Source organism: Thalassophryne amazonica, chromosome 2, assembly GCF_902500255.1.
Source record: "Thalassophryne amazonica chromosome 2, fThaAma1.1, whole genome shotgun sequence".
Taxonomy (NCBI): Eukaryota; Metazoa; Chordata; class Actinopteri; order Batrachoidiformes; family Batrachoididae; genus Thalassophryne; species Thalassophryne amazonica.
Genome location: NC_047104.1, coordinates 100,381,619 through 100,404,174, shown reverse-complemented (window position 1 = coordinate 100,404,174; position 22,556 = coordinate 100,381,619). Strand labels below are relative to the sequence as shown.

General features: G+C 39.8%; 1 protein-coding gene and 1 long non-coding RNA gene across 3 annotated transcripts in view; one reads left to right on the top strand and one right to left on the bottom strand.

Moving 5' to 3' along the window:
* Window positions 1-852: 852 nt before the first annotated feature.
* Window positions 853-22,556, bottom strand: part of LOC117527986 — a 29,039-nt gene continuing 7,335 nt past the window's right edge. Inside the window, exons 2-3 of the long non-coding RNA XR_004565649.1 lie at window positions 9,625-9,629; window positions 853-865 (exon numbers count right to left, since the gene is read on the bottom strand). This is a non-coding gene — a long non-coding RNA (uncharacterized LOC117527986). The remainder of the gene's footprint in view (window positions 866-9,624; window positions 9,630-22,556) is intronic.
* kars1 (lysyl-tRNA synthetase 1) overlaps window positions 4,156-22,556 on the top strand; it is a 46,922-nt gene continuing 28,521 nt past the window's right edge. The window contains exons 1-6 of one of the 2 annotated variants that reach the window (XM_034190490.1): window positions 4,156-4,237; window positions 13,125-13,292; window positions 13,517-13,658; window positions 13,769-13,934; window positions 14,019-14,112; window positions 15,557-15,743. In XM_034190490.1, coding sequence (XP_034046381.1) covers window positions 13,153-13,292; window positions 13,517-13,658; window positions 13,769-13,934; window positions 14,019-14,112; window positions 15,557-15,743 — 729 coding nt within the window. In that variant the 5' untranslated portion in view covers window positions 4,156-4,237; window positions 13,125-13,152. The remainder of the gene's footprint in view (window positions 4,238-13,124; window positions 13,293-13,516; window positions 13,659-13,768; window positions 13,935-14,018; window positions 14,113-15,556; window positions 15,744-22,556) is intronic. The other variant, XM_034190498.1, reaches the window with a different exon arrangement.

Below are 22,556 nucleotides of genomic sequence, written 5' to 3'. Positions count from 1 at the left end.
GGTACATTGCGGCGAACAAATTTCAGGCGAAGGATTTGACAGTTGTGACCATTGGTGACCTTGAAAAGTAGGTCAAGGTCCCCAGCCTTCGAACCCATGCGAAGTACTCCAAGGCAAACACCCACCAAATATGAAGTTTCTGTGAGCAAAAGGTGCTGAGCTACGTTGCGGCAAAGGATATGACAGTTGTGACCACTGGTGACCTTCAAAAGTAGGTCAAGGTTACTGGCCTTCGAACCCATGTGAAGTACTCCAAGGCATGTACCCACCAAATATGAAGTTTTTGCGAGCAATAGGTGAATCAGCAACAAACGCAGTCAGATAAGACTGCTTTTTACCAGCATCACTGGTCACATGACCTTTGACCTTGAAAGGTTAAACTCAAGATCAGTTTAATTCAAACAGTACCCCATCCTGTAGTGTTCGCATACATTAATTAGACATGCTGATGTTAACAGTATATGGGAAACAATAAATAGTTACTTTTTAAGGCCAGAAAACGGCTTATCAAAAGATGTGAATTATCGTGAACTTGTTTCTAGAGCAGAAGGTTCTCTGTTCAAGACCGCCCATGTTCATTCTATATGTAACATGAACTTGTCAGCAAGGGCATCTGGTGTAAAACTTATGCCAAATCACCATGCAGATCCACTTCGGTTCTGCTGTGTCCATACAGTATGTGGTGATGATCCCAAATGGAAAAGGGAGAAGCTGAAAGAACTTAATAATGTTGAAAAAGTATACATTTCAACAATGCAAGACACACCTCTTTTTAACTGAAAAAGAGGTGTGTCTTGCATTATCAGCACTTAATTCCTTTATAAAAAGCTTTGGATATCATTCACTGTTTTTAAAATTAAAAGCACTGTCAAATATGGTAATATCTACTCAATAAGAATAAATAAACATACCTTATCCTGTCCAAACATTCACTCTGATGTGACTTGTTATCCAGATTGAACTTGCCATGTACTGATGATGACATTTGTCCCTGTTCTAACCAGACAGACTGTCAGCATTAAAACTATCAACATGACTAATGACAATTAAGCTCAAAGTGTGGATTCAACAAGGACATTGATATATTACATCTGGGAGGGGTCTAATCCACTGTGAGTTTAGGATAATAGATCAAAAGGAATGATTCTTTTGATCTGTGCATTTGCACTCATTTGATGATTTAAAGTTTAAAAAAAAAAAAAGTGAAAGAACCACATGACATTTTCTGGAAACTGGAAACATGGCAGGCACTAGTGTGCCTAGATGGAGAGAGTGGCGACATGATGAGTCGGTGCCATCTTGGGTTCAAAATAGCGTTCGCTGTTAATCTATCTGCATATAAATCCAGCTATTTTATTTATTTATTCACTGAAAATGGCAGGTTGTTGTGCATTTGGAGGCAAAATAGGCACAGCAAGGGTTTCAAGATGTACAGATTCCCTTCAGATCGGAATAAAACAAAGAATGAACATTTGGGAAAATAAAGTCAGCCGTGTGGGATGGAAGCCGACATCATCATCAAAGCTTTGAGAGGTAAATTTATTGTTCAGTCCCATGTACAGTAAAATTCACCTAAACCGTCATCGTATAAACCGGATATTCACAGTCACCGGACAAAAAAAAAAAGTCCCAAAGTTTTTGTATTGTATTTCCATTAAAACCCTCGCATGTGGGACCGGAGTCAGTTCCGTGATTAAAAGTCTGACCATTTATTTTTTCACACAGTGCTCAGACTTGGAGCCGCAGTGAAAGCAGAAAAGTGTCAGCCAGCTGTGATTTGACATACTTTTAGTCCTCCGTCTGCCGTTATATTATATTATAATAGTAACTGCAATGCACACGCTGATTACAAATGGATCAGAAAAGTTGGCAATTTTACAGCACCTTTGATTTGGAGGTGATGATTGTAGAAAGAAAAGCTTGTTAAGGGTCAAATTAGTCCGGAACAAAGCATAATCCAGCGACAGAACTTTAAACTGTCACGCACGTCATTGCATGACACGGTTACAGAGCAGCAGCTGCGTAAATCAGGCTGTAAATTAAATAAGTCATCATAAATTGTAAATTTGATAGCTTAACTATTTTTAGATTTATTTTGATAGCACCTGCACCTGGATGTGTTGCTCTATGTGGTTAAATGATTTTAAAAAATGTTGAAAACATTAAAGGTTTATTCAGTAGTTCAGCGCAGTTGGAACCAAAATGGCACGTTCTGGGTTGACGCCACTCTCTCTATTTAGGCACACTAGAATACACCCCTCCCCCGCGAGGCCTGTGGTGACAGTCTTTGAAGCATAGAGATTAATAATAACTAGAGAGGACAGTGTCATTCACTGAAGCAGCTCGGACCGCCATCTTGAGAAAGAGAATGAATGAGCTTGGATCACACTCTCACGCGCGCCACTAGCTTAGCTTATGACAAGCTAAAAGTTAACGCTCTCGTTATGGCCGAACAACTTTCCACAGTTTCTGGGTATTCTGTGTTGGTACGCGCCCGCGGCCGATGTGCTTGATGAATTCCTGGGCAAAAAGTAGTTCCCAGATAATTGTGATATATTCCTGTGAGATAATGAGTATATCTCATCTAAATCGATTTTAAATTTACCAGTAGTAAAATTATAAAAAGAACAAAAGTTTTAAGAGTGGTCATAATAAATATTTAAGAAACTTAAAAGTTTATGAGCATTGTAAACATTGACACGGTAGAGTTTGATGCGGAAGAATTCAGAACGAAATGATTGGAATGTTTTGATTACCATTTACAGTTTGCGATGAAAGACTTGGGTGTTAACTTCATGTTAAAGTCAGAACAAGAAGCTGCACTGAAAGAGATCTATCTGGGAAGAGACACACTTTGTGTGTTGTCGCTCCAACGAGAGCGGCGCTGAGCAGTGTGGCGAAAGTAGTCCGGCGAGCTCACCCTGTGGGCGTGAGGTATCCCACAATGCCAAGATAGCAGAGATGTCAGGTCCAATGAGAGCGGCACTCTGAGCAGGGTGAGCTTGGATGTCTAAGGGTTCTACAAAGCATGTGCTGATTCACATTGTTAATATCACCCGGTTCTTATTGTAATACTGTCCTTTATCATGCACAAGTCAAACCATTTCTCAATTTAAATTTATTCAAAGTCACACTGAAAAACAGGCCTGGATTCTGAAGAACTTCTCGCAGGAGATACATCTGTTCAGAACCTCGAACAAAGGACTAAAGCAGTTTTTATAAAGCACAACATGGGCGTGACAAAGGTGGACCTTAGTGTGTTCGCTCAGATAGTACTGCATACAGCACATGAAAACCATTTTTTGTGGCAGTCCACAGGAACGTGTAACCTTGAGCATTGATGTGTGAACAGGTTTAATCAATTAGCAACAGTGAACATTAATGTGTGAGGGGGTTTAATTAACAGAGATGTGGCACATGTCCCTGTGTAAGGCCAGAAACTCAGTGTTATTGTAAGTCGCTGCATTTCCTTTTGAACAATGTTTGACTTGGTGAATTATGTCCAAAACCATCCTTGTGTGTCCACATGCGCGTGTGCGCGCTACAGGGTATATATTAATAGGGGAGGTGATGGTCGTGGTTAAGTTTTGGGATTCAGACCAGAGGATCCTCGGTTCAAAACCCAACCAGGGTGAAAATCACTAAGGGCTCTTGGGCAAGGTGTGAGAACTACAGACTTTCACAACAAAAACAGGTTGTGTGCACGGTAAAATGTTCACAAAATGATCATTTTGCTGCTTTGTTTCCAAACACTGGAAGAAGGACTATATGAACCGTCTCTCTGTTGGAGGTAATGCCCTAGTGCCTCTATACCCCCTTCATGCGGAATATTAGTATAAAGGCTAGTAATGTCCAGTGTTAACATATGGGCATTTTCAGGTTTTCTAAGAGAGGACCACAGAGTCATTTTGGGCCACTATTGGACGCCCTGGAGGATTGCTCAGAGATTTATGTATTTTTGGGAGAGTATATATAATAGGGCATGTGGGGTATTTGCAGTACAGGAATTCAAAATCATGCTCCGATCGATTTGTACCTCAAATTTATGATATTTTGGGGTATAAACTGTATGTTCCTTTCCAAAAATGGCGGATGAAAATACCGTATGAAGAAGCAGCTGTCCTATCTAGTAAGTATTAATGTCTATACTTCGGAGCACGCGGATCGACTTCTTTCCGAGCTCGCTGGAGGACATGGCGGATGTTACAGTGGTGAACGAGGAGAAACTCAGCAAAAAGTGAGCACATTCCTGACTTACATTACATTTACATCATTCATAAATACGGTTACCATGGTCTAAACTGCGTGTTTACCATTAAACGCACTAAGGTAACTTTAAGAAGGTAATGCAACGTTAGTCGGCGTTACATCAGTTCAGGGAGCAATGAGCGAACGGTCCGTGTGGAACTTTAGACTACATTCTGGGGTACTGTGGTATTTGTAGTTTTGAACATGCTAATGCACGCTTCCAGTCGTTCAGGTTTGAATGATTAAAGACTACAACATCCAGCATTCATTTAGAGCAATACGTCGCAGGGATCGTGGAATCGTGTAGTTTCAGTTTAACATCCGCCTACATCGGCATAATTAAATGCCTGTAGTTCATAATTAAATGGCATTTGCCTCCATTCACGTCCTTTGTGATATATTTCGAACATAAAACAACGTTTAAAAAGAATCACCTGGTTCTGATTGCGTCGTTGTGAGTGTTGAGGTTAACTAGCACCTGCTTAGCCAAAATCAACCCTTTTTTATAATCTTGCGTGATTTACTGTTTGCATTTTACACGGGATCTAGTGTTGTTTTTGTGTGTGTGTGTGTGTGTGTATATATATATATATATATATATATATATATATAAAAGAAGAAGAAGACCAGTCCCAGAGGATCTCAGGACCCGCGATGGTTCATATGGCTCTAACATATCAGAGATATACTTTGGTGCTAAACCATGAAAAGACTTGTACACAAGCAAAGCTGTTTTAAAGTCTATTCTCTGAGTGACTGGAAGCCAGTGCAGAGATCTGAGCACTGGACTAATGTGGTCATATTTCCTGGTTCTTGTCAGGACTCGAGCTGCAGCATTTTGGATGTTCTGTAGCTGTTTGACAGCTCGTTTAGAGAGGCCAGTGAGTACACCATTACAATAATCCAATCTGCTGGAGATAAAAGCATGGATCAGCGTCTCTAAGTCCGATTTGGATACTATATTTTTAATCTTAGCAATATTTTTTAGATGGTAAAAAAGCTGCTGATGTTACTGATTTGATGTGACAGTTTAAAGTCAGGTCTGAGTCCATGATTACTCCAAGGTTTCGAACCTGATCTTTAGGCTTTAGAGAGAGAGAGACTCGCGGTGACAAATGACTCTTTCTCATTGTTTCTGTGGGCCAAAGACAATGGTTTCAGTTTTATCTGAGTTTAATTGGAGGAAGTTGTTTTGCATCCACAAACTAATCTGTTCGATGCAGTGACAAAGTAAATCTACAGGCCCCAGTTCACCTGCTGTCAATGACACATAGATCTGAGTGTCATCTGCATAGTTATGGTAGGATACATTATTGCTGCGTATCAGCTGACCCAATGGAAGCATGTACAAATTGAATAAGAGTGGTCCCAGGATAGACCCCTGGGGAACCTCACAGGTCAGCGCCACTTTGTTCGAGACACAATTTCCAATTTCAACAAAGTATGTCCTGTCTTCAAGATAGGACTTAAACCAGTTTAATGCAGTACCAGTGATTCCCACCCAATTTTCTAACCTTTGTAGTAGAATCCCATGGTCCACTGTGTCAAAGGCAGCGCTCAAGTCCAGCAAAACCAGGACTGAGACTTTGCCTGCATCTGTGTTTACACGGATATCATTTGTCACTTTAATCAAAGCTGTCTCTGTACTGTGGTGTGGCCTAAAACCTGACTGGAAAATGTCAAAAACCTTATTAGAAACGAGAAAGTCAGTGAGCTGTTTGTGAACCACTTTCTCCAGGACTTTCCCTAAGAAAGGCAAATTTGATATAGGTCTGTAGTTGTTCAAGACTGCTGCATCAAGACTGCTCTTTTTTAGAAGAGGCTTAATGACAGCAGTTTTCAGAGCCTCTGGAAATGTTCCAGTTTGCAGTGAGGTATTCACTAGATGAGTGATCTGTGGTAGCAAAGTGCTAAGCACAGACTTCAGGAATCTAGTGGGTAACTCATCTAGGCAAGAAGTACATGAACTCAGACCAGAGATAACATCATCAATAATTTTGCCAGTTACAGGTGTAAAATGTGCCAACTCTAGATGTTTCAGAGGCTGCAGTGATACAATCTGAGTTGTTGAAATGATAGCATTTTTAATGGTCTGAATTTTGTCATTAAAGAATTTTGCAAACTCATTGCACTTGGAAGTAGAAACCAGTTCCAAAGGCAGAGAAACTGAAGGATTTGTTAATCTATTAACTGTGGCAAAAAGGACACGGGAATTGTTACTGCAGTTTGAAATGATTTTCGACAAATACCTTTCCCTTGTTTGACGTAAAGTCAAGTTGAATACACAAAGCATACCTTTGTAAGTTTCATAATGAACCTGAAGATTTGACTTTCGCCATTTTCGCTCGGCTTTCCGACACTCCCTTTTCTGTGCCCTGACCAAATCTTCATTTCTCCATGGCGCTTTTTCTTTATTTTTAACCAGTTTAACTTTAACTGGAGCAATGGTTTCCAATACATTTTAAACACTTGATGTATAAGCGTTCAATGTTTCATCAACATTAGAATATGGGACATTTTCAAATGTGATCATTTCAACAAACTGAACCATTGTTGTGTCATTTATGCATCTTCTTCGAGTAACTGCCAGCCCAACTATTGGTCTAGATGTAACATTTATGTCAAAGAAGACACAGAAATGATCAGAGAGAGCAATGTCAACAACATTCACATGTGAGATAGTGACACATTTTGTGATTTGACTCAAGCAGACTCTTGCTTGCCTCTACTGGTGGTTGGCTCTCACTGCGGTATTGTATCACTTCCTGTTCCGGAGCACAGCGGTGTTTTTCTGTATCTGTTAGCTGTTTAATCTGCGCAGTTAGATTGATCTAGTTATCTAGATTACGATTTGTTTCCCAGTGTAATCTTTACGTGCCTTAACTAAAGCACTCCTTCTGCTGAATCACCTCTAAATTATTTACACATTATTCACTTTGCGTGTTTTTAGGAATCCGCTAGCTTAGCGTAGCTACTAGCTCTTAGCCGATTTAGCATGGCGGCTTCTCCTGTCTCTCCCGCACTTTTCTGCTCTGGGTGTGAAATGTTTAGTTATTCCTCGGCCTCCTTTAGCAGTAACGGTACTTGTAATAAGTGTAGCTTATTCGTAGCTTTGGAGGCCAGGCTGGGCGAATTGGAGACTCGGCTCCGCACCGTGGAAAATTCTACAGTTAGCCAGGCCCCTGTAGTCGGTGCGGACCAAGGTAGCTTAGCCGCCGTTAGTTCCCCCCTGGCAGATCCCGAGCAGCCGGGAAAGCAGGCTGACTGGGTGACTGTGAGGAGGAAGCGTAGCCCTAAACAGAAGCCCCGTGTACACCGCCAACCCGTTCACATCTCTAACCGTTTTTCCCCACTCGACGACACACCCGCCGAGGATCAAACTCTGGTTATTGGCGACTCTGTTTTGAGAAATGTGAAGTTAGCGACACCAGCAACCATAGTCAATTGTCTTCCGGGGGCCAGAGCAGGCGACATTGAAGGAAATTTGAAACTGCTGGCTAAGGCTAAGCGTAAATTTGGTAAGATTGTAATTCACGTCGGCAGTAATGACACCCGGTTACGCCAATCGGAGGTCACTAAAATTAACATTAAATCGGTGTGTAACTTTGCAAAAACAATGTCGGACTCTGTAGTTTTCTCTGGGCCCCTCCCCAATCGGACCGGGAGTGACATGTTTAGCCGCATGTTCTCCTTGAATTGCTGGCTGTCTGAGTGGTGTCCAAAAAATGAGGTGGGCTTCATAGCTAATTGGCAAAGCTTCTGGGGAAAACCTGGTCTTGTTAGGAGAGACGGCATCCATCCCACTTTGGATGGAGCAGCTCTCATTTCTAGAAATCTGGCCAATTTTCTTAAATCCTCCAACCGTGACTATCCAGGGTTGGGACCAGGAAGCAGAGTTGTAGTCTTACACACCTCTCTGCAGCTTCTCTCCCCCTGCCATCCCCTCATTACCCCATCCCCGTAGAGAAGGTGCCTGCTCCCAGACTACCAATAACCAGCAAAAATCTATTTAAGCATAAAAATTCAAAAAGAAAAAATAATATAGCACCTTCAACTGCACCACAGACTAAAACAGTTAAATGTGGTCTATTAAACATTAGGTCTCTCTCTTCTAAGTCCCTGTTGGTAAATTATATAATAATTGATCAACATATTGATTTATTCTGCCTAACAGAAACCTGGTTACAGCAGGATGAATATGTTAGTTTAAATGAGTCAACACCCCCGAGTCACACTAACTGTCAGAATGCTCGTAGCACGGGCCGGGGCGGAGGATTAGCAGCAATCTTCCATTCCAGCTTATTAATTAATCAAAAACCCAGACAGAGCTTTAATTCATTTGAAAGCTTGTCTCTTAGTCTTGTCCATCCAAATTGGAAGTCCCAAAACCAGTTTTATTTGTTATTATCTATCGTCCACCTGGTCGTTACTGTGAGTTTCTCTGTGAATTTTCAGACCTTTTGTCTGACTTAGTGCTTAGCTCAGATAAGATAATTATAGTGGGCGATTTTAACATCCACACAGATGCTGAGAATGACAGCCTCAACACTGCATTTAATCTATTATTAGACTCTATTGGCTTTGCTCAAAAAGTAAATGAGTCCACCCACCACTTTAATCATATCTTAGATCTTGTTCTGACTTATGGTATGGAAATAGAAGACTTAACAGTATTCCCTGAAAACTCCCTTCTGTCTGATCATTTCTTAATAACATTTACATTTACTCTGATGGACTACCCAGCAGTAGGGAATAAGTTTCATTACACTAGAAGTCTTTCAGAAAGCGCTGTAACTAGGTTTAAGGATATGATTCCTTCTTTATGTTCTCTAATGCCATATAACAACACAGTGCAGAGTAGCTACCTAAACTCTGTAAGGGAGATAGAGTATCTCGTCAATAGTTTTACATCCTCATTGAAGACAACTTTGGATGCTGTAGCTCCTCTGAAAAAGAGAGCTTTAAATCAGAAGTGTCTGACTCCGTGGTATAACTCACAAACTCGTAGCTTAAAGCAGATAACCCGTAAGTTGGAGAGGAAATGGCGTCTCACTAATTTAGAAGATCTTCACTTAGCCTGGAAAAAGAGTCTGTTGCTCTATAAAAAAAGCCCTCCGTAAAGCTAGGACATCTTTCTACTCATCACTAATTGAAGAAAATAAGAACAACCCCAGGTTTCTTTTCAGCACTGTAGCCAGGCTGACAAAGAGTCAGAGCTCTATTGACCTGAGTATTCCATTAACTTTAACTAGTAATGACTTCATGACTTTCTTTGCTAACAAAATTTTAACTATTAGAGAAAAAATTACTCATAACCATCCCAAAGACGTATCGTTATCTTTGGCTGCTTTCAGTGATGCCGGTATTTGGTTAGACTCTTTCTCTCCGATTGTTCTGTCTGAGTTATTTTCATTAGTTACTTCATCCAAACCATCAACATGTTTATTAGACCCCATTCCTACCAGGCTGCTCAAGGAAGCCCTACCATTATTTAATGCTTCGATCTTAAATATGATCAATCTATCTTTGTTAGTTGGCTATGTACCACAGGCTTTTAAGGTGGCAGTAATTAAACCATTACTTAAAAGCCATCACTTGACCCAGCTATCTTAGCTAATTATAGGCCAATCTCCAACCTTCCTTTTCTCTCAAAAATTCTTGAAAGGGTAGTTGTAAAACAGCTAACTGATCATCTGCAGAGGAATGGTCTATTTGAAGAGTTTCAGTCAGGTTTTAGAATTCATCATAGTACAGAAACAGCATTAGTGAAGGTTACAAATGATCTTCTTATGGCCTCGGACAGTGGACTCATCTCTGTGCTTGTTCTGTTAGACCTCAGTGCTGCTTTTGATACTGTTGACCATAAAATTTTATTACAGAGATTAGAGCATGCCATAGGTATTAAAGGCACTGCGCTGCGGTGGTTTGAATCATATTTGTCTAATAGATTACAATTTGTTCATGTAAATGGGGAATCTTCTACCAGACTAAAGTTAATTATGGAGTTCCACAAGGTTCTGTGCTAGGACCAATTTTATTCACTTTATATATGCTTCCCTTAGGCAGTATTATTAGACGGTATTGCTTAAATTTTCATTGTTACGCAGATGATACCCAGCTTTATCTATCCATGAAGCCAGAGGACACACACCAATTAGCTAAACTGCAGGATTGTCTTACAGACATAAAGACATGGATGACCTCTAATTTCCTGCTTTTAAACTCAGATAAAACTGAAGTTATTGTACTTGGCCCCACAAATCTTAGAAACATGGTGTCTAACCAGATCCTTACTCTGGATGGCATTACCCTGACCTCTAGTAATACTGTGAGAATCTTGGAGTCATTTTTGATCAGGATATGTCATTCAAAGCGCATATTAAACAAATATGTAGGACTGCTTTTTTGCATTTACGCAATATCTCTAAAATCAGAAAGGTCTTGTCTCAGAGTGATGCTGAAAAACTAATTCATGCATTTATTTCCTCTAGGCTGGACTATTGTAATTCATTATTATCAGGTTGTCCTAAAAGTTCCCTAAAAAGCCTTCAGTTAATTCAAAATGCTGCAGCTAGAGTACTGACGGGACTAGAAGGAGAGAGCATATCTCACCCATATTGGCCTCTCTTCATTGGCTTCCTGTTAATTCTAGAATATAATTTAAAATTCTTCTTCTTACTTATAAGGTTTTGAATAATCAGGTCCCATCTTATCTTAGGGACCTCGTAGTACCATATCACCCCAATAGAGCGCTTCGCTCTCAGACTGCAGGCTTACTTGTAGTTCCTAGGGTTTGTAAGAGTAGAATGGGAGGCAGAGCCTTCAGCTTTCAGGCTCCTCTCCTGTGGAACCAGCTCCCAATTCAGATCAGGGAGACAGACACCCTCTCTACTTTTAAGATTAGGCTTAAAACTTTCCTTTTTGCTAAAGCTTATAGTTAGGGCTGGATCAGGTGACCCTGAACCATCCCTTAGTTATGCTGCTATAGACGTAGACTGCTGGGGGGTTCCCATGATGCACTGTTTCTTTCTCTTTTTGCTCTGTATGCACCACTCTGCATTTAATCATTAGTGATCGATCTCTGCTCCCCTCCACAGCATGTCTTTTTCCTGGTTCTCTCCCTCAGCCCCAACCAGTCCCAGCAGAAGACTGCCCCTCCCTGAGCCTGGTTCTGCTGGAGGTTTCTTCCTGTTAAAAGGGAGTTTTTCCTTCCCACTGTAGCCAAGTGCTTGCTCACAGGGGGTCGTTTGACCGTTGGGGTTTTACATAATTATTGTATGGCCTTGCCTTACAATATAAAGCGCCTTGGGGCAACTGTTTGTTGTGATTTGGCGCTATATAAAAAAAATTGATTGATTGATTGAATGATTGATTTGTGATAATAAGGGATATTTTGGACTGTGTACATGGAGAATGTTGACTTCCATGGAAATTTAAGTGTTATTCATACATAGTTGAAAGGAATTAGGCTTCCTATTGGCTCCTGTTGGCTCTCACCACTGCCTGTCGGTGTTTAGTTGCACTCAACCCTACCCTGCCATTTGTCTGAATGAAAACTAATTTAGTATGGTTAACCCACCAGTGTTTGACTCTTGCTACAGTCAGGTATACAAGTATGTGGGTGGTGACAGTTGTTGTAACGTTTCCTCTCTGTGCCACAACATTGGAGTTGAGATGAAACTAACCGAGATGTACTTGTAGTGTAAACTTTCATTCTTAAGTCACAAAGGCACCACAGTAACCCTTTATTACAGCCGTTTTTACACGTAGACCTTTCATTAAATGTGTTAATGTTACTGCAAATCATCACTTTCACAGCCAGTTTTCTTTACACAAATCAGGCGAAGGATACATGAATGTTTCTAAGTCACTATGTCTTGACCTTGATTTGCATCAGTCATTAAGAATACAAACAGTGTTACATCTATCTAGAGATGGCAGTTCTCAAAAACTGGGTGACTGTGCAAGAAGATTAGTTAGGGCTGCCAATACACGATGTCAACGCTGAAGGAATTACAGGCATCTGTGGCTGTGATTAGAGAAATTGCACAGTCTAACCTTTGTCTTTTGCACAGTCCAGTTATATAGCTTCATGGTGAAATGGAACAGATAAGGATTTTGGTACAAGAAAATGAATCATATCTCTGATAGTTGCTCCCTGTGCCTTTTTTCCAAGACAGAGGTTGGGAATGAGAGGAACAGTAATAGCCAGCAAGCCAGTATTGATTTGTATGTCTGGTATTTATATTGCAAACTGCTTTTCTTTTTCACTTTCACGTTTGATACCCTGTGTGCTGCTATACAATGCTGCTGGAACCTCAAATTCCCTGATGGAGTCTTCCCAAGGGATCAATAAAGTTTTTCCTGATCTATTCTATATCTGAAATTTCACATAGCTGGAAATGTGACATATGTGACTTGTCCAAAGAAAACTGGAAAAGTGTTGATTTGTATAATCACTACTCCACACACACACACACACACACACACACATATATATATATATATATATATATATATATATATATATATATATATATATATATACATACATATACATATACATACATACATACACACACACAGAATTACATGTGACCTCTGCAAATGGAGGGACAGCCTATTAGAGGGTGTAATTCCTAAATGCTTAATCCATTATCTTTGTTGAGGCCCTTGAATTAAAGGCGAAAGTCTTCATTTCATTTGATTTGAATGATTTGAGTTTCATTTTAGCTCCATTGTGGTGGAGCTGAAATTAAGCTTTTCTTTCTAATCCCAAAGAAAAATTATCTCTGTCCAGTGGATCTGATGGTATATCAGCCACAGCCAGCTTGTGCTACATGTGTTGGACTCTTTGTATATGTCTGTTTTCTCAGGTCTGGTCATTGAGCGGTGTAGCTCAGTATGCTGTGTCTGGTCAGAATAGCCAGGCAGCAGCTGTGCCGAGCCTTTGGAGGCAGGGGACATTGGCTAAATTATGCACCTCCATGTAGAGCTGCAGTTCCAGCTCAAATTGTCGGGAACCGTTGGAGAGGTGACAAAAGGTTGGTGGTGTTTCTATTCCAGTGAGAAAAACATCCAACCTTTTGTCATCTGAGCAAATGTGCCTCTTTTAATATGTGTTTCCTTAAGTGGTTTTGATGGAACTTGTATATTTGTTAAATATGTTTGAGTAGTTTGCACACAGTTCAACCTGTCACTATCCTTCAAGATTCTGGTGATGTTTCAGTATTAAAGTTGGATGTTTGTTCTGTCCTTTTTGTAACAGTGAGCTGAAAAGACGAATGAAAGCAGAAAAGAAGGCAGCTGAGAAAGAAGCCAAGGCCAAAGAGCAGGTGGAGCACACGGAGACCAATGATCATGGAGCAGTCAATACCTGTGGATTAGACGAAGAGACACTTGACCCACATGTGAGATTTTTGTGTGGTAATTTTTGCTACCTCATTTATGAAACTTAATTTTTCTCTTGCTGTGAACTGTGTCTATATAAAGATAATCTTGTGTTTCACCTGTAATGTAGCAATACTTCAAGATACGTTCCCAAGCTATCCAAGAGTTAAAAGGCACAACTGAGGACCCGTACCCACACAAATATCATGTGGACTTGTCACTCACAGAGTTCATCGAAAAATATAACCATCTACAGCCTGGAGAACAGTTAACAGATATTGTTCTCAATGTGTCAGGTACTGAGAGCATTTTCAATTAAAATTTATTTGATATTGGACATATAATTCACCAGTGATTTTCTGTAAATTTATGACTAACAGGTCGAATCCACGCAAAGAGGGCTTCTGGTGCCAAGCTACTTTTCTACGATCTGCGAGGTGAAGGTGTTAAGCTGCAAGTCATGGCAAACTCAAGGTACAAAATTCTTTATCACAACAAAAACACCAGTTATGGGTGATTCTTAGACTACGGGCACTTATGTCCTTTGATCATATTGTATGAAAAACAGCAAAAAGGGGAAATTTCACACTTTTATAGTTATCATTACAGTGAAAGTGTGTTAAGAAATTTGTTCTAGTAGTCTATGATGACTTTTCACCTTTTTTCAGCATCATTATATGCAAATATTGCCGTTTTGTGCTTGTCCCACACCCAGACTTTTGATCTTCAATGATTAAAAATGAATGGTAAAGAAACGTTTTTTCTAATGTTTTAAAATATCTCTGAATAAAATATCAGTAAAATAATCAAAACATAATTGGGCTATTCAATGTCATACAACTGTTGTGATTTTTTTAAACAAAATGTAGTTGTCCCACACTATTGCCGTAATTTCCACCACAACACTGTAATGTCCCTTTAAACAGTTTATATGAAAGATTGTTTGGGTAGTTTCTATGGAGATAAACAGTGACATCAGAGCACATGTATATAGCGCCAAATCACAACAAACAGTTGCCCCAAGGCGCTTCATATTGTAAGGCAATGGTGTGGTGGAAATTACATTTACAAGGCCAATAGTGCCCGTAGTTAAAGAATCACCCTTATGTGTTTGGTTTACTCTGAGAGAGGAAAAAAAAATAGCGGTCATACTTTGGGATGATACCAACAAGACTGTTTCAATAATTTAAAAATCAGGAATATGATCATTCACTCAGATTTACAGAAGTTATCTATTTTCCCATATTTCTTTGAATATAAGTGGTTTTAAAAGAATACGCATGGACATTTTCACATTGTCATTGTGGGGTGTTGTGTGTAGACGTTTGGGGAAAAAAAAAGAATTTTCATCCATTTTGGAATAAGGCTGTAACATAACAAAAGGAAAAGTGAAGACCTGTGAATACTTTCTGGATGCATGGTATTAGCTACATTCATAAATTTACATACCCTGTAAAATTTTCCTTGTTTAGCAGTGATTTGTCACTCCTGCTAAAACACATGATTTTGGCAGCCATACTGAACTCTCGCGGTCTTCAAGATGTTAGTGAACCCAAAACAATAGTGGCAGCAAAGATGAAGCCTTAGAGATACTTAATGGGAAGAAATTAGCCCGCCCCTGACAGTGGTACAAAATTCCTACTCAAAAATACCAAATCTGGGAGGCCAAGCTAATGATCCATTTCTTGGCAGAGTTTGGCAGATATCTGACACGTTTCAGAGGAGCTGTTAGCAAAATGACAGGCAGCAACAAACAACACAAATATAGGTAGGATGCTTCCATTTTCTGGACATATTGACATACAGCTGTATAAAAATACTTGTTCAGTTATCTCAAACTGAAGAATGTAATTGAGCTGAGTACAGTGTATTTTGTAATTGGTATGTCTTTTTTTTTTTTAAATCATCTCCCCATCAGGCACTTCAAGTCTGAGGAGGACTTCGTGGCCATCAATAACAAGCTGAGGCGTGGTGACATAGTTGGTGTCCATGGTAACCCAGGAAAGACAAAAAAGGGGGAGTTGAGCATCATTCCCAGTGAGATGATTCTGCTGTCACCTTGTCTGCACATGTTGCCCCACCTCCACTTCGGCCTCAAAGACAAGGTGAGTGCTGTCATACACTTCATAATATTGGATGACCGTATTCCTCATAGAAAAGCAGTGTCACAAATTTCTGTAAATGTTCCAAAACTTGTACCCATTGAGTAGAGCCTGACCAATCTATTGGTTGGCTCATATGAGCCTTTCATGAACATACCTGAATATATGATATGATAAACATTTAACATGCTCTAAAAGTCAAATATTGATGTGAAAAGTTCTTGTGTCGTTTTCCACAACTTATAAATTGTCAGTAACCCAGAAATGCTGACATCATCAATGGACGGAAAAATCTCTGTTATTGCATTTCCCATATAAATAAGTGAATAAGAATCACATTTAAACCCAAATCAGTGTTCCTGAGAACTAAAAGTGATATTGTTAAATTAATGAGCATTAGATGCAGCTTTACTTGTATCAAATTTTATTTTTGTTTATGTTAAGACACTATGAGTTGTTATAAAAGCACAAATTGCTCAAGTCAAATGTTTAGATAAATGTAGAGAGAGAACAGTAACAGTCCAATGCAAACATGTGGCTTTATGAAATAGTAATAACACTGTATTCAAATCCATGTGACAGACTGTGTATTATATTTCTCCCATCTTGCCAACATGGGAAAATGTGGTTTTCATGACTAAAATGAGCAAGAAAATGGGACTGAGAAAAATAGCTCTCATTTAGCTTATTAATTGCTCTAGATTGCACCAAATTGCATGTTGTATTTCCCCCAGACCCCACACTATCATGAAAAAAAAATTCAGTTTTTTTTTTCTCCAGGGATCACTTTCATGTTTGTTTGTTTTTGTTTGTTTGTCTGTCTTTTAAACTCCCTAATATCTGTATCGGCCCCCCAAAAAATCCATATCAGTTGGGCTCTACCATTGAGATTAAGTTTTTGCTGAAGTGCACTGACTATACATTGTGATTGTACTTCAGGATTTGCATGTGTGGACTGTAGTGCTGAATGAATTGGAGGAGAAATTGAGATTTGACTTGTTGGACCAGTTTTGGGATGATGATTGAAATATGTTGGTTTATTCTCAATTATTGCTGTTACAACTTTCATGGAGTTTAATAGGGGAAATTATCAATCAATCAATTCAATCAATTTTTTTATATAGCGCCAAATCACAACAAACAGTTGCCCCAAGGCGCTTTATATTGTAAGGCAAGGCCATACAATAATTATGTAAAACCCCAACGGTCAAAACGACCCCCTGTGAGCAAGCACTTGGCTACAGTGGGAAGGAAAAACTCCCTTTTAACAGGAAGAAACCTCCAGCAGAACCAGGCTCAGGGAGGGGCAGTCTTCTGCTGGGACTGGTTGGGGCTGAGGGAGAGAACCAGGAAAAAGACATGCTGTGGAGGGGAGCAGAGATCGATCACTAATGATTAAATGCAGAGTGGTGCATACAGAGCAAAAAGAGAAAGAACCCCCCAGCAGTCTACGTCTATAGCAGCATAACTAAGGGATGGTTCACCTGATCCAGCCCTAACTATAAGCTTTAGCAAAAAGGAAAGTTTTAAGCCTAATCTTAAAAGTAGAGAGGGTGTCTGTCTCCCTGATCTGAATTGGGAGCTGGTTCCACAGGAGAGGAGCCTGAAAGCTGAAGGCTCTGCCTCCATTCTACTCTTACAACCCTAGGAACTACAAGTAAGCCTGCAGTCTGAGAGCGAAGCGCTCTATTGGGGTGATATGGTACTACGAGGTCCCTAAGATAAGATGGGACCTGATTATTCAAAACCTTATAAGTAAGAAGAAGAATTTTAAATTCTATTCTAGAATTAACAGGAAGCCAATGAAGAGAGGCCAATATGGGTGAGATATGCTCTCTCCTTCTAGTCCCCGTCAGTACTCTAGCTGCAGCATTTGAATTAACTGAAGGCTTTTTAGGGAACTTTTAGGACAACCTGATAATATGAATTACAATAGTCCAGCCTAGAGGAAATAAATGCATGAATTAGTTTTTCAGCATCACTCTGAGACAAGACCTTTCTGATTTTAGAGATATTGCGTAAATGCAAAAAAGCAGTCCTACATATTTGTTTTAATATGCGCTTTGAATGACATATCCTGATCAAAAATGACTCCAAGATTTCTCACAGTATTACTAGAGGTCAGGGTAATGCCATCCACAGTAAGGATCTGGTTAGACACCATGTTTCTAAGATTTGTGGGGCCAAGTACAATAACTTCAGTTTTATCTGAGTTTAAAAGCAGGAAATTAGAGGTCATCCATGTCTTATGTCTGTAAGACAATCCTGCAGTTTAGCTAATTGGTGTGTGTCCTCTGGCTTCATGGATAGATAAAGCTGGGTATCATCTGCGTAACAATGAAAATTTAAGCAATACCGTCTAATAATACTGCCTAAGGGAAGCATGTATAAAGTGAATAAAATTGGTCCTAGCACAGAACCTTGTGGAACTCCATAATTAACTTTAGTCTGTGAAGAAGATTCCCCATTTACATGAACAAATTGTAATCTATTAGACAAATATGATTCAAACCACCGCAGCGCAGTGCCTTTAATACCTATGGCATGCTTTAATCTCTGTAATAAAATTTTATGGTCAACAGTATCAAAAGCAGCACTGAGGTCTAACAGAACAAGCACAGAGATGAGTCCACTGTCCGAGGCCATAAGAAGATCATTTGTAACCTTCACTAATGCTGTTTCTGTACTATGATGAATTCTAAAACCTGACTGAAACTCTTCAAATAGACCATTCCTCTGCAGATGATCAGTTAGCTGTTTTACAACTACCCTTTCAAGAATTTTTGAGAGAAAAGGAAGGTTGGAGATTGGCCTATAATTAGCTAAGATAGCTGGGTCAAGTGATGGCTTTTTAAGTAATGGTTTAATTACTGCCACCTTAAAAGCCTGTGGTACATAGCCAACTAACAAAGATAGATTGATCATATTTAAGATCGAAGCATTAATAATGGTAGGGCTTCCTTGAGCAGCCTGGTAGGAATGGGGTCTAATAAACATGTTGATGGTTTGGATGAAGTAACTAATGAAAATAACTCAGACAGAACAATCGAGAGAAAGAGTCTAACCAAATACCGGCATCACTGAAAGCAGCCAAAGATAACGATACGTCTTTGGGATGGTTATGAGTAATTTTTTCTTTAATAGTTAAAATTTGTTAGCAAAGAAAGTCATGAAGTCATTACTAGTTAAAGTTAATGGAATACTCAGCTCAATAGAGCTCTGACTCTTTGTCAGCCTGGCTACAGTGCTGAAAAGAAACCTGGGGTTGTTCTTATTTTCTTCAATTAGTGATGAGTAGAAAGATGTCCTAGCTTTACGGAGGGCTTTTTTATAGAGCAACAGACTCTTTTTCCAGGCTAAGTGAAGATCTTCTAAATTAGTGAGACGCCATTTCCTCTCCAACTTACGGGTTATCTGCTTTAAGCTATGAGTTTGTGAGTTATACCACGGAGTCAGACACTTCTGATTTAAAGCTCTCTTTTTCAGAGGAGCTACAGCATCCAAAGTTGTCTTCAATGAGGATGTAAAACTATTGACGAGATACTCTATCTCACTTACAGAGTTTAGGTAGCTACTCTGCACTGTGTTGGTATATGGCATTAGAGAACATAAAGAAGGAATCATATCCTTAAACCTAGTTACAGCGCTTTCTGAAAGACTTCTAGTGTAATGAAACTTATTCCCCACTGCTGGGTAGTCCATCAGAGTAAATGTAAATGTTATTAAGAAATGATCAGACAGAAGGGAGTTTTCAGGAAATACTGTTAAGTCTTCTATTTCCATACCATAAGTCAGAACAAGATCTAAGATATGATTAAAGTGGTGGGTGGACTCATTTACTTTTTGAGCAAGCCAATAGAGTCTAATAATAGATTAAATGCAGTGTTGAGGCTGTCATTCTCAGCATCTGTGTGGATGTTAAAATCACCCACTATAATTATCTTATCTGAGCTAAGCACTAAGTCAGACAAAAGGTCTGAAAATTCACAGAGAAACTCACAGTAACGACCAGGTGGACGATAGATAATAACAAATAAACTGGTTTTTGGGACTTCCAATTTGGATGGACAAGACTAAGAGACAAGCTTTCAAATGAATTAAAGCTCTGTCTGGGTTTTTGATTAATTAATAAGCTGGAATGGAAGATTGCTGCTAATCCTCCGCCCCGGCCCGTGCTACGAGCATTCTGACAGTGTGACTCGGGGGTGTTGACTCATTTAAACTAACATATTCATCCTGCTGTAACCAGGTTTCTGTTAGGCAGAATAAATCAATATGTTGATCAATTATTATATCATTTACCAACAGGGACTTAGAAGAGAGAGACCTAATGTTTAATAGACCACATTTAACTGTTTTAGTCTGTGGTGCAGTTGAAGGTGCTATATTTTTTCTTTTTGAATTTTTATGCTTAAATAGATTTTTGCTGGTTATTGGTAGTCTGGGAGCAGGCACCGTCTCTACGGGATGGGGTAATGAGGGGATGGCAGGGGGAGAGAAGCTGCAGAGAGGTGTGTAAGACTACAACTCTGCTTCCTGGTCCCAACCCTGGATAGTCACGGTTTGGAGGATTTAAGAAAATTGGCCAGATTTCTAGAAATGAGAGCTGCTCCATCCAAAGTGGGATGGATGCCGTCTCTCCTAACAAGACCAGGTTTTCCCCAGAAGCTTTGCCAATTATCTATGAAGCCCACCTCATTTTTTGGACACCACTCAGACAGCCAGCAATTCAAGGAGAACATGCGGCTAAACATGTCACTCCCGGTCCGATTGGGGAGGGGCCCAGAGAAAACTACAGAGTCCGACATTGTTTTTGCAAAGTTACACACCGATTTAATGTTAATTTTAGTGACCTCCGATTGGCGGAACCGGGTGTCATTACTGCCGACGTGAATTACAATCTTACCAAATTTATGCTTAGCCTTAGCCAGCAGTTTCAAATTTCCTTCAATGTCGCCTGCTCTGGCCCCCGGAAGACAATTGACTATGGTTGCTGGTGTCGCTAACTTCACATTTCTCAAAACAGAGTCGCCAATAACCAGAGTTTGATCCTCGGCGGGTGTGTCGTCGAGTGGGGAAAAACGGTTAGAGATGCTGAAACTGCAAGCTAAAATGTGTAATGTCATTGGTTACTTTTTCTACAACAGTGAACCTTCAGCCAGTCAGAATTTCTGTAATATCGAAAGTCACTGAAAGTACCTGGACGTGGACATTTTTGGTCTGTCGAGCTGCGTCTTTAACATGCCCAAAATTACTGAGGGAGATGACAAAGACCACATTAAAGAGATCGATAGTGGTGTAAAAAATAGGTTTAGGACATGGTTGGACCGGGAGATGAACGTGGACGGGACAAAGGCTGTTGGCAGTAAGCTCAAACGCTATTGGTCAATGGGAACTGATCCAATATAACTTGTGGGCCGATCCTTTTGGATCCAACGTAACTTTCTGGCGCCAAGCATGCCAAAATACAGGTAAATGATAGACAGAAACGCTAATCTGTGATTGGCTAGTGGAGAACATATATATATATTGGATGGCAACATGTGTATATATATATATAGTCGACTAATCACAGAAATAATCGTTGACTTGTCGATTATCAAAATAGTCATTTGTGGCAGCCCTGCAGCCCTAATATATATATATATATATATTAATCGACAAGTCAACGATTATTTCTGTGATTAGTCGACTAGTCGGATCATACGTAATTTGCGAACACATAATGTTTCAAGAAAAGCTCAGAAGCTTCATTATCGGACAGAACCGGATTCGTTTTGCTCTAACTTCACATTTCTCAAAACAGAGTCGCCAATAACCAGAGTTTGATCCTCGGCGGGTGTGTCGTCGAGTGGGGAAAAACGGTTAGAGATGTGAACGGGTTGGCGGTGTACACGGGGCTTCTGTTTAGGGCTACGCTTCCTCCTCACAGTCACCCAGTCTGCCTGCTTTCCCGGCTGCTCGGGATCTGCCAGGGGGTAACTAACGGCGGCTAAGCTACCTTGGTCCGCACCGACTACAGGGGCCTGGCTAGCTGTAGAATTTTCCACGGTGCGGAGCCGAGTCTCCAATTCGCCCAGCCTGGCCTCCAAAGCTACGAATAAGCTACACTTATTACAAGTACCGTTACTGCTAAAGGAGGCCGAGGAATAACTAAACATTTCACACCCAGAGCAGAAAAGTGCGGGAGAGACAGGAGAAGCCGCCATGCTAAATCGGCTAAGAGCTAGTAGCTACGCTAAGCTAGCGGATTCCTAAAAACACGCAAAGTGAATAATGTGTAAATAATTTAGAGGTGATTCAGCAGAAGGAGTGCTTTAGTTAAGGCACGTAAAGATTACACTGGGAAACAAATCGTAATCTAGATAACTAGATCAATCTAACTGCGCAGATTAAACAGCTAACAGATACAGAAAAACACCGCTGTGCTCCGGAACAGGAAGTGATACAATACCGCAGTGAGAGCCAACCACCAGTAGACAATGGTGGTTGGTGGTTGTTATGCACATTTGAAAGATTTTATATCTGTGTGCAGAATGTTTTTTTTTTTCTTCTTCAATGAAAATGCAGCACAACCTTGGCATAAATGTGTAAATATTCTTGAAAAACACACACAGTGGCAAGTTTCTACAGTGATACCAATTTTAATTTGGAGCATGAAAAATAATATAATAATAATATAATTATGTGTGTATGTATGTGTATATATATATATATATATATATATATATATATATATATATATATATATATATATATATATATATATATATATATGTATATGTTTGTAGAACTGCAGTTTCCTCTTTCAAGGGC